The sequence below is a fragment of the Typopeltis vanoorti genome, chromosome 7 (assembly GCF_054136105.1).
Source record: "Typopeltis vanoorti isolate ZY-2024b chromosome 7, IOZ_Tvanoo_1.0, whole genome shotgun sequence".
Taxonomy (NCBI): domain Eukaryota; kingdom Metazoa; phylum Arthropoda; class Arachnida; order Uropygi; family Thelyphonidae; genus Typopeltis; species Typopeltis vanoorti.
The window spans coordinates 121,880,166-121,892,989 of record NC_143555.1 but is presented as its reverse complement, the minus strand read 5'-3'; the positions used below and the strand labels follow the sequence as shown (position 1 = coordinate 121,892,989).

General features: G+C 36.2%; 1 protein-coding gene across 1 annotated transcript in view; it reads right to left on the bottom strand.

The window, feature by feature from the left end:
* The window catches only part of LOC150105008 (protein Obscurin-like), a 790,953-nt gene that overhangs the window by 152,708 nt on the left and 625,421 nt on the right, over positions 1 to 12,824 (bottom strand). Inside the window, exon 62 of the mRNA XM_090395103.1 lies at positions 8,129 to 8,155. Within this exon, the coding sequence (XP_090251229.1) occupies positions 8,129 to 8,155 (27 nt within the window). The remainder of the gene's footprint in view (positions 1 to 8,128; positions 8,156 to 12,824) is intronic.

Below are 12,824 nucleotides of genomic sequence, written 5' to 3'. Positions count from 1 at the left end.
GATTTGAAGAAAAACGCTGACCAGCAAGGAAGAGTTTTAGTTTTGGGAAGAGAAAGAAGTCAGAGGGAGCCAAATCTGGTGATTAGGGTGGATGCTCCAACAATTCATAGTGCAGATCCCTTAATTATCCTATTGTCAAAACACCTTTGTGGGCAAGTGCATTGTCCTGATGAAAGATGGTCTTTTCTCACGAATTTTTTTTTCCAGTCTGGTTAAAAGATTGGAACAGTATTCTCCAGTTATTGTTTTACCCTTTTCAAGATAATTAATAAACAAAATGTCCTTAGCATCCCAAAACACCGATGCCATGACCTTTCCTGCCTTATGGAACCAACTTTGTATTCTTTGATGCTGAACAACTGGCTTCTGCCCACTGTTTGGATTCTGGTGTGTAATGGTAAATAAGGTTGGTCGATTGGTAGAGCCTCTGCTACTAATGGCTCAGTTAAGTAAGTTTGAGCGCGGTTAGTAGTTGGAAGGGAACCAATCATTCGATGCTGTTGGCACACTCTCCCTCGATGAGTCTTTGGACTCCCTGGAGGTGTCAAATAATAATAATAATAATAATAAATCCAAGTCTCATCCATAGTAATAAATCGATGCACAAAAATCAGTTTTATTCTTGATAAAATGCTCCAAGCACTTTCAGATATTTTCATGTGCGTGCATTTTTGATTTGCTGTGAGCAATCACGGCACCTATCTTGTGCAAAGCTTTTTCATTTGCAATTCTTCATGCGAAATATATCCTACACATTCTTTGAAATGCCTATAGTCTCAGCAATTTCATGCACTTTGACTTGCCGGACATCCAATACCATATCACGCACTTGATCAATGATTTCTGGTATTGTTATACTTTTTTGGACGTCCTTCACGTGGATCATCTTCAAGGCTGGTAAGGCTGTGTTTAAACTCGGCAGCCCATTTCTTAATTGTCAAAAATGAAGGAGAAGAGTGCTCATGAACTGCAAATGATTTCTTTTGGTGTTTAACCTTCTTTTACAAAGAATTTTATAACCACACAATACTCAATTTTATCCATTTCAAGGGATACAGACAAACTACTTGATAGAATGACTTGCAATTTTCATATGGATGCTTATGACAGATGTACCAACTTAGAAAAAAAAATCTTGCTGACACTGTTGCCCATCTATGGTCGAGGCCAAGAATTTTTCAGATCACCCTTGTATTTCTTATGCCTTTGTCAACTTCCTACCATCAGTATTGATTAAAATCATCCTACCATACTTATTTTTTCTCCTCCTTGCTACTTAATGAAAAACTCTTTAGGATTTACTCTGGTTTGCTTAGCTACTTTTCTCTCATAATGTGATTTGGTCTTTTTTAACATACTAGTCACTCTTCTTGCTTATGATTTGTACTGATAATGAATATGCTGATCACCTATTTCTTTATATTCCCTTCTCAGTGTTTTCTTTTTTTTTTTGAAGCTCTTGCTTTATATCTCTACTCATCCACTTAATCCCCACTTGGTTTATCCTCTTGACCATGTGTATGCAGTCTGATAATCTTCTCTGAAACAATCTCTGACTACTTCCCATGCACTACTGATATTCTTTCCTAGTATTGAAGCCATGGCACTTATTCTAGATGCCTAAGTCTGTCATAATTACCAGCTTTATAGTTTAACATTACCCTTTCTTGATAGAGAATTACATGAGTTTAGAAACCTCCTAGAAGAAGACTGCATGGTGATGCTCTGATTGGAGACAGAGGATCTGTCTTAGTTATAGATATATCTTCTGATGCTGTTATTAGATCTAGCACTCTCAAACTCCTGGTCTCCTCTATGATGTTTCAGGTAATTATCTCTTAGCAATGTATAAATTCTGCTTCCATCTTGCCATGCCCCTTTTCCTCCCTCCAGCCTATGTCAATATAGTTGAAGTCTCCCATAATAATTGTTTGGATTGCACTTATTGTGCTAATCCATCAAACAATTGCATACCTATGGATCCCCTGGTCTATAGTAGCAACCAACAATTTGGCCTCCCACTAGACAGCCTCAAATGAATCATCTCCCTCAGACTTAAAATCCTCCTTAATTTCTAATTTTGTTGGTTGTAGTTCTTCAGTTATCATTAGCATTACCCCACTTCCTGCCCTATTCCATCTATCCTCCCTGAAAATACAATACATATTACATTCTGTTCCAGTGACTCTATCATTTTCTTACAACCAGGTCTTACCAATGCCTATAATTTTTGGTGAAGTCAAGCTGACCAATGCCAGAAGCTCCTCTTCCTTTTCTTGATACTTCTTGCATTTTTGTACATGGATTTCAGCATCCCCTTAGATCCATAATTATCCTTGTGTAATATGGCCAACCCACTTGAATCTGAAACCTGTGTGATCACATTCAGCATTGCATAAACATTTATGTATGCGCGCACGCACACACACACACACACACACACACACACACACACACACACACACACACACACACACACACATTTATCTCAAGGGTGGCCAGCCACATTCTTGAGTGCATCTCCCCCAAATATCTCTAATTTCCCTGGTTTTGCATTTCCAAACTCTCACTAAACAATGCTTTCTCCAAACATCTAACTCCAAAACCATTCAAATGTAGTCCATCAGGCATAGGCAAGTCCTTTTGTCCATTAAGTTCATCCCATACATCTATAAACTGCACAGTATTCCTCTTCTAGAATCTTCTCATTGACTCATTAGCAATCATGACCCTTATTCTCTATTCTGTCCTATCATACCTAGGCAGCAGACTCACAATCTTTCCATTTTTACTCTTCATTTTCACTTTTAACACTGTTTAATATCTTCTCTCGTTGCATATTTACAAATCATTCTCTGTTGTGCAAACAGCCTTGATCTTTCTTCACGCCTTGAAAACATGTTTTTCAAGGCGTGATTGAATTTATTTTATTTTATTCATTTATTTATTTATTTTTTTTTTTGGTATGGGTTTGTTTAAATTTTTTGGTTATCTAATAAGTTTTTTTTGCTCAGTTATCAGTTGTTTATTAAATAAATCTCATTTAATTAACATCTCTTTTGGCTTAGTTATGATCGAGGGACTACTCCATTCCCAATAATAGATTTTTTTTTAATCAGTTATTTTATCTTCTGTTACCTCCATACCATCAACACTCATTATTATTATGTAGTCAACATTCTTTTTGCTTTCCACACAGCAGTAGAGCTCTGAGATTTTATTTGACCTGTTTGGCTAGCTTTTATCATAATGTGCTTTCACTTTCCTTACCATACTGGTGACCCTTCTGTGCCCTGCACTACTTATGAGCTTGTTGATTATAATGTGCTTTCACTTTCCTTACCATACTGGTGACCCTTCTGTGCCCTGCACTACTTATGAGCTTGCTGATTACCTTTCTCTTTAAATATCATCCATAACTTTTTCTTAACAGTTCCTGTTTAATAATGCTGTTCATCTACCTAATTCCTACCTGGTTTATCTTCCTGGATCTGGGTATCCATTCTGCTTTCTTCAAACACTTTTATTAAGGTGAACAGCCAAATGGCTATTTTTTTCTGGCAAGGTTGATATAAGTTAAGGAGATAAAAATCCCTTATTGTTTTTCAGGCAGTAAGCGAAACTAAGATCGAAAACTACGATCTGTAACGTATCTGGATACGCTGACAGTTCGTCGGCATGAAACGTTACAGATCGTAGTTTTCGATCTTAGTTTCGCTTACTGGCTGAAAAACAATAAGGGATTTTTATCCCCTTAACTTATACTTTTATTAAGGCTTATGAGCTGGGTTAAACTCATTAAAATGTTTAATGGCATGAACAGAACAAAAGACCATTAATATAATAATAAAATAATATAATAAATATAAGTTTATTAGATCCTATATTTTGTCTATGTCACAGACACATCATCAGGAATATAATCTCAAATTGTATGAGCACACACACAAAAGAACACAAAACGATAAGTGGAATATATTAGACTAAAAGCCTAAGCTCCTGTGAGGAGGCACCATCTATGGATGCTTTGGATAGCCATAGCTGTTGGACAGGTGTAAGGATTAAAGTTTTCCAAATCTTGGGAGGTTTAATAGATCCATATTTATTAAGATTAGACTGATTTACTATTATTATTATTAGCATCCAACTTCCACGGAATCAGAGATGCATCATGGAAGGTACATACTATTGTATTGCACACAATGCTCATCCAACCATGCCTTAAAATAATTCAATGTGTCTATATTCACAACACACTCAAGTAATGCATTCCACTCACCAACAACTCCTGTGCTCATACCCTCTCTATACAGTTTCTAGTGATGGCCTCTTGTTCTATCCCTCCATCTTCCATGACAATCTGATAACAATCCCTGACTAGGTTATATGTCTCAATCATATCCACCCTTCTTCCTCTTATTCACAAGGCTTTGCAGTTTACATTCTCTCAATCTGTCCAAGTACTCCACATTTCAAAGACCACTGACCATCATGGTGAATCTTCTCTGGACCCTTTCCAACATATCCTAGTCATCATGAAAACCTGACAACCAGATCTGTGCATAATAATCTATATGAGGCCTGATCAAGGCCTTATCAATGGCATCATAAACCTCTTTATTTCTGCATATCAGGGTCCTCTGCATCATTACCATTATCCAATGTGCTGTCGTCACAACTTCTGCAATGTGGCCCCTGAATTTCAGGTCCTTGTCCACTACCACTCCCAGATCTCTCATTTCCTCTGCCTACTTTAAAGTTCCCCTCACCAAGTGTATACTCCGCATCCCATCATTGCTTATCAAATTTCAAAACCTTACACTTTGCAACATTGAATTGACAGTTCCACTTACCTTCCCATTAATGCAATCTATTCGAATCCTCCTGCATGGCCATAACATCTGCTTGAATCTGCATTGCTCTCCCCAATTTTGCATCAGTTGCATATCACTAGTTAAACCCATCCCAATATCATTAATATATAAATTGAACAACAATGGTCTCATACTGATCACCCTTCTTGTCTGTGCCCTGTGCTACTTATGACCCCTGCGGTACAACACTAGTGACCTTCCTCTTACGGGATACCACACCCCTATATACAACTTTCTGATACCTATCTGAGAGCCAGTCACTGATCCAACTCAGAAGTCTGTTATCCAATCTCATCAGTTTCAGTTTATTTAATAGTTTGTCCTGTGGAAGCTTATCAAAAGCTGTTGCAAAATCCAAGTACATCACTGTATATGCATTTCCCCCTGTCCAAGATGTTTGTTCACCTTGTTATAGTACATAAGTTAGTAAAACATGATCTCTCCTTAACAAACCCATGTTGATAACCACAAAGAATACAGCTGTTTTCAACACAATTCTGCATCCTACTTCTCACCAATCTCTCTCTCTCTCTCTCTCTCTAGTACCTTCACCACAACTCCAGATATACAGATTGGCTTATAATTTGAAGTAACAGCCTTATTAGCACCTTTATGCAATGGAACAATTTTACCCTCCTTCCACTCCCTTGGAACCTGTGCTGTTGTAAGACTTATTAAACAAGCATGCCAATTCCCTGGAACATTCTCTTAAGATGTGTGGTGATATGTCATCAAATCCTATTGCCTTATTGACATCAAGGTTATTTATTTCCTCAAATACCTCCTGCTCTCTAACAATTAGCCATCCACTTCTATTTCCTCTACACTTCAGTTCCTCATGATTCCATCGTGATCAGGATGAAACATCCTTATAAAATGATCACTGAATCCTCAACAATGTATAAAAATCAAGTGAATATTAGATCCAGCATTATTTCAAAGCCAAATGTAGAAACTATGAAAGTTTCATACAAATAAGTTTTTTAGTAAATACCTCAACAATGTCTTCTGCAGCAATTACTATTCTACCATTTTCATCCATTAACATCATTTTACCATGATCATTCTTCCTTCTACTTGGCACATTCCCTGGACTATAGCAACATCCAACTAAACCTGTCAACAGCTTCTACATTACACCACACTGCCTCATAACCAGTGCCAATGTTTTTCTCTTTTATGTCTACCTTATGTGGACTTAATTTCCCTGCTATCATCAACAGCACTTCCCCCTCCCTTCTTACCCTTTCTGTCCTCATAAAAAATACCATATCCTTCAATTTCTATTCATCTTCATTCAACCATGTTTCACTTATTTCAAGGATTTTGGGGTGAATAAACTCAATCTCTGAAACCATTTCATCCCCCTTATTTCTGATATTTCTGGCATTTATAAATAAACACAGCAGTTCATTTTTAGGTTTATAAACAGTACTACCCAAGCCACTGGTTGGTTGCTATTTCCCCACCACACCTGCCCAATCGCCTTTATCAAAACTTACCACATATATCTGCTCAGTCTCAACTTCCCCACCAACATCACAATACCCAATCTCCATACACATCCATTCTCCCTATGCCATGTCTCCCTGTTCACCTAGGCTTCCCCATTTCCCTGTTATTCTTGTGTTCCTGTTCTTCTCTCACACTACCATCGTTTCCAATTTCAAGCACTCCTTTTTCTTCAATATCACTATTCTGCTCTTTCACTTCATCTCTTACTTTTTAATATCTTGCATGCAGCACACTGTACTTCCATTTAGCAACACTTACTCCAAAGGCATTAAAATGCAACCTGTTATGCCTGTATAATTCCATTCTTCTCTCAAACAGTCTGCTGCTGATTATATTTGTTGTGATGAAGCACAGAATGTTATTTCCATTTTATTTTATGCAAAACATCCAAAAAAATTGTTCAGACCATGCTACTTATAAATCTCTGGATTATGATTCCGCCAATTCTCAGCAAAAACATGGAAAAAGCTTCTAAAAATGTCACTTCTTGACCTCCTGAAACAGTTAAAAACTGTTTAACTCCACCCCCTCCCATATATGGATTGCCTAAAATTCATAAACCTAATATCCTTTTCATCCAATAATGGATGCTACTGACTTCCCCTCTTTTAATAAGTTAGCCAAACAATTAGCTAAATATTTAACCCACTTACTGGTCATACTTCATCTTATATTAAAAATTCTACTCGGTTCAAATCTTTAATTCAAAAGTTAGTTTTAAATAATAATGATATCATCATGGTGAACATTCATGTCAGCCCTCTATTTACCAATATCCTTTTCTCACATTTACTTTGCCAGATAGCAGCACTACAATGTGCAGTCTTTTTAACACTTTGCAATATGCTCTCTAAACTTCAGTCTGCTGGTAATCTCATCCACTCAACAGCACGGTGTATATAGTACACTGTCTTATATTTCTGCACTCCAAAATGCAACATCTTACACTTATTAATATTAAAACCGCAACCCTACTCGTTTGTCCAAGCCAAAAGTCTATTCAAATCTTCCTGAAGGGAATTAACATCATCAGTGCTACTAATAATTCTCTCTTTGCATCATAAGCAAACAGCTGAAGATCCCTAGTCAATTCACGTGATATATCATTTACAAACAAGTTAAACAGCAGGAGCCCAAAACAGAACCCTGCTGCTGGTTGTTCTCCTTTTTTTTTTTTTTTTTTTGAGACAATGCTTCATCATATAACTTACTGGTGTCATTCGGAGAGAATCTCTGATCCATCTAACCAATATAGCATTGTACAACAATGCTATATTGTTGGAACGGTACATAATAGGAAAGTTTATGAATGTATTTACCTCTGTGAGTGGATGGATTTCCTGTTACTATTCTCTATATCTGAGCACCTCAGATAAAATAGCTAGAATTTTCAAGTAATTTCTGAATGAAAGACATTAAAATTTTTAACAGAACAAATTCCAATTGAAACAGTCTACTTTAAGTCAAGTGGCCTCTCAAAGATCACATTGCATTACATCTCTATTAGAGTTAATCTGTTAATGACTCTATGTTAAAGGATTAAAAGCCAAGTAGGATAACTGATACGTATTTATCCTAAAAAATCATAGTTGGTATATTTGAATAATTTCACCAGTTGGGTGGTTAACATTCACATTGACCATTATTTGCATATTTTATCTTTTAATTCAGTAATTAATGACACTATGCTCAACATTCAATTTTGATACATGTAATATATTTAATTTCTAAATACTTACAGAAGATAGGTGATGACACCAACACTCCTGGAAAAAAAGAAGTTTTGTGTATTAAATATATGTAAATTTCAATGGGCTTAATAATTTTTATTTACTGCTTCTCTTATCTTTTTTAAGGAGCATACAAAACAAAAGCTTTAAAAATTATAAGTTCTTATCAGAAACATAGAAATGAGCAAGATTATTTTTGTTGAAATGTTCTGAAAGAAAATTTAATTACAGTATTATTATTATTATTATTATTGGTGCATTTTTAAAATCAGATGTAGAAATACCACATCAGGAGTACTTGAACATCAGTAGACATAAATATTTTTGAGATGCATACACTTTTGACATATAAGATAACATAGTCGACATCCTCCTTAGAGAATGGAGAAGGAAAATCTATAATTGCTTATAGCTTTATCGATGAAAAACATCTTAAAACTATTAGACAGCAAGATATGATGGATTTGATATACTGTATTTCTTTCATCTACAAGATTTCATTTAAGAAAAGGCAAATTAAATGGATTAGAGTTCAGAACTTGTTGACTTTTTGACAAGAATGGTAGTGAGACTAAGCACGAATTGTCCAGTGTCTAAAATCAGAAAACTAAAATGTCTAATCAGGCTGATGAAAAATGCAGAGATCTAGAAAGGAACCACAAAAGGTTTCTCTGTAAACCTATAGTACATTCATATTATGGGTGGTTTAAGGATTTTTTCTATATTTTATATATACTTTAAGTATTTTTTATTTATATTTTACCTAGTCCAGAAACCATGCTCTAGAGTTCAAATATGGAACTTTTTCAAGTTGTTTCATACTTCCACTAAGGGAGGAGGGGGGGGGGGGGTAGTGGTCTCACACTAGGTGATGAAATTCATCTCCCATTTGAAGATAATCATAAACATGTCCTATCTGTGACAGGACATGAATCTGCAGTCTATTGATTGGAGGGTTGGTACACTAACCACTTGACCAACTAGGCCAGCATTTGTTTTCTATTTTTAGCATAAACTGTATCCTAGGATGAACAGCATTGATCTTAGGAAGAATGTTTTGAGATTCAGATACCAAACCTTGCTAGCTTGCAAAAACATCATCCACTTATCTTTACCATATTGCAGTATTTAGTTGGATATTTTGAAAAAAAGGTTTGAAATGTTATGTTGATTATATTTTTATCTGCACATTCACCTTATTTAATCTTCAGTTATATTTGCTTTCACCATTAATAATACTTTCAATTATTATTATTATTATTATTATTATTATTTATATGGGCACACTATGGGTCAAAAGACTCATTCTGAAAGACCCACTCTATCCATTAACACAATAGCTATCATACATCTTCGTAAACTATTCACTGTTGGGGCCTCACAACCACCTTTGGCAATCCATTCCACTCATTCACCACTCTCCGAGAAAAGAACCTAGTCCATACACCCTTACCGACCACACTCTTAGACAGTTTGAAAGTGTAACCCCTTGTTTTCTCCTTATTCCCCATGTATTGAAAAATTTCTTCTGCATCAATCTTATAGTATTCTTTTAGTAACTTTTAAGTTTCTAACATATCCACTCTCCTCTGCAACTCACACACCCTCGGTCTATCCTCACAGGGAACATTCCACAGACCTGTCACCAGCTTGGTCGCTCGTCTCTGAATCCTCTCCACCGTCTCCCGATCCCCCAAGAAATGCAGGTGACCAAATCTGTGCACAGTAGTCAAGATCCTGCCAAATCATATCTTTATAAAGAGGGATGATAACCTCTCTATCTTTACTTGTCAATGTGCTCTTCAGCATCCAAGTAATCCTCTGAGCTAATTTGCTAACTCTTGCAATATGTCCTCTAAATTTCAAATATCTATCCACAGATTCCTAACCTCATCAGTTCCCTAATCCAGATCCATAATCTTTTCATTGCAAAGTGAATTACTCTCACTCACCAACATGTTCTCCAAGCACCTAACTTCAAACCATTTAAGTGCAGTCCATCAGGCATATACAGGTCCTTACATCCATCAACAAATTCACTCCACACATCTGTAAACTGTACACCATTCCTCCTGCACAATCTTCTCATTGACTCATTGGTAATTGCATCCCTTCTCAATTCTGTCCTATCCTACCGATGCAGCAGACTATTCACAGGCAACACTCCTATTTGTGAGGCTTTGCAATTTACATTCTCTCAATCTAACCTCATACTCCAAAGTACACTGACCACCTTTGTGAATCTTCTCTGAACCTATTTAGATTCAGAGAAGATTCACATCTTCTCTGAGATGATAAGTATTGTGTTAATGTTAATGAGGATAGATTGAGAGAATTTACATTCTCTCAATCTATCCTCATACTCCAAAGACCACTGACCACCTTTGTGAATCTTCTCTGAACCTTTTTCAACATATCCTCATCACCATGAAAAACCTGGCAACCAAATCTGTGCACAGTAATCAATAAAGTTTGATCAAGACTTTATACAGTGGCATCATAATCTCTTTATTTCTGCATGTCAGGGTACTCTGTATCATTGCTATTATCTAATGTGACATCTTCACGATTTGCGCAATGTGACACCTGAATTTCAAGTCCTTGTCCACAATCACTTCCAGATCTCTCATCTCCTCTACTTCCTTTAAAGTTTATCCACCACCAAGTGTATACTTTGTATCCCATCATTGCTTACCAAATTTCAAAACCTTACACTTTTGCACCATTGAACTGATAGTTCCACTTAGCTGCCCATTCATGCAATCTATTCAAGTCCTTCTGTAGGACCATAACTGCTTGCTTTGCCCAATTTTGCATTATCTGCAAAAAGCTGCATATCACTAAGTTTAACCCATTCCAATATCATTAACATACAAATTGAAAAACAATGATCCCAAAACTGACTCCTGTGATATAACAACGTTCTGATACCTATCAGAAAGTGTGGGTGCAGTATCCCAAAAGAGAAAGGGCAATAGTGGTGTAATGCATAACAGACTTCTGAGTTGGATCAGAAGTATGTTATTCAATACCATCTGTTTCAATGTATTAAACAGCTTGTTATGTGAGTCTGTCAAAAGCTTTTGCAAAATTCAAGCTTTTGATAGACTCCCACGCCACTGTATATGAATAAGTAAGTTAGCAAAACATGTTGAAAGTTTATTTTTCGCTTGGTTAGAATATAATAAATTTAGTTTAATCCTTTATCCAAGTGTGAGCAAACAAAGTTTGCACCAGTCCTGAAGATACTTTCAGGTGCAAACTTTGTTTGCTCACACTTGGATAAAGGATTAAACTAAATTTATTAGTAAAACATGATCTCCCTTTAACCAACCCACAGAGATAACCACAGAGAATACTATGTTATCAACCCAGTTCTGTATCCTACTTCTCACCAATCTCTTCAATACCTTGACCACAACTCCAGATATACAGATTGACCTGTAATTTAAAACTCCAGCTTTATCACCACCTTTATGCAGTGGAACAATTTTACCCTCCTTCCACTCCCTTGGAACCTGTGCTGTTGTAAGACTCTTATTAAACAAGCATGCCAATGGTACTGCCAATTCCCTGGAACATTCCCTTAAGATGTGTGGTAATATGTCATCAAATCCTATTGCCTTATTGACATCAAGGTTATTTATTTCCTCAAACACCTCCTGCTCATTAACAATTAAGCCATCCTCTCCTGTGTCCTCTACTCTTAAGTTGCTCATGATTCCACTCTGATCAGGATGAAACACCCTTATAAATTGATCACTGAATACCTTAATAATGTCTTCTGCAGCAGTTACCATTCTATCACTTTCATCCATTAATCTGTAATTAAAACCTGTAATTAACATCATCTTATCATGATCATTCTTCCTTCTACTGGCTACATATCTAAAAAACTCTCTAGGGTTTTTCTTCACCTGTTTTGCCAATTTCTGATCATACTGCACTTTTGTTTTCCTTACTTAGGCACTCTTCTGGCTTGTTCTTTATACTTTTTCATGTGACTGATTATTACCAATATTCATCTTGTACTTCCTCCAAAGTACCTTCTTTTTCTAGATTTCATGCTTAAGCTCCACATTCATCCATTTTACATCTACCCTATTCAGCGCCTTTTGGCCTTCGGAATACATTCACACATTGATGCTGTTATGTATTTCTTTGTCAGTTCCCAAACAGCATTTATTTCCTTACCGTCAACTCCTCATTCAATGCTATAGCTCCAAGCTGTCTCCTAAGCTTGTCATAATTACCAGCCTTATAATTCCACATATATCCTCTCCTCACAGATAATAGATAACAAAATAGACAAGCCATTATTGAGAAGGGATGTGTTAAAAATATGATTGTTGAGCAAGTAGAACATCAGAATGTGATTTCAGCAATACACGCTGAATATTGTTGATAGCTCATGCAAACTAATGAAGCTTTGCTTAGGCAAGAGAAACAACAGTGAGGACATTCAGCCATTACAAATCAGTAATCTGACTAAATAGTGTGGATACTGTCAAGCAGTATTTCTTTTGTAATGATTGTAGGTGATTTTTTCACAACTGATGCTTGCAAGCAAAACAACAAGTAGAGTGTGCAGATACTCAACCCTTATTGTTTATGTGTATGGTCATTTGTAAGAGTTTAAAAAAAGAAGAAACTATAGTACTTGCAACCAGAAAATGAACATTCTTTTTCTAAATACTTCATTAAC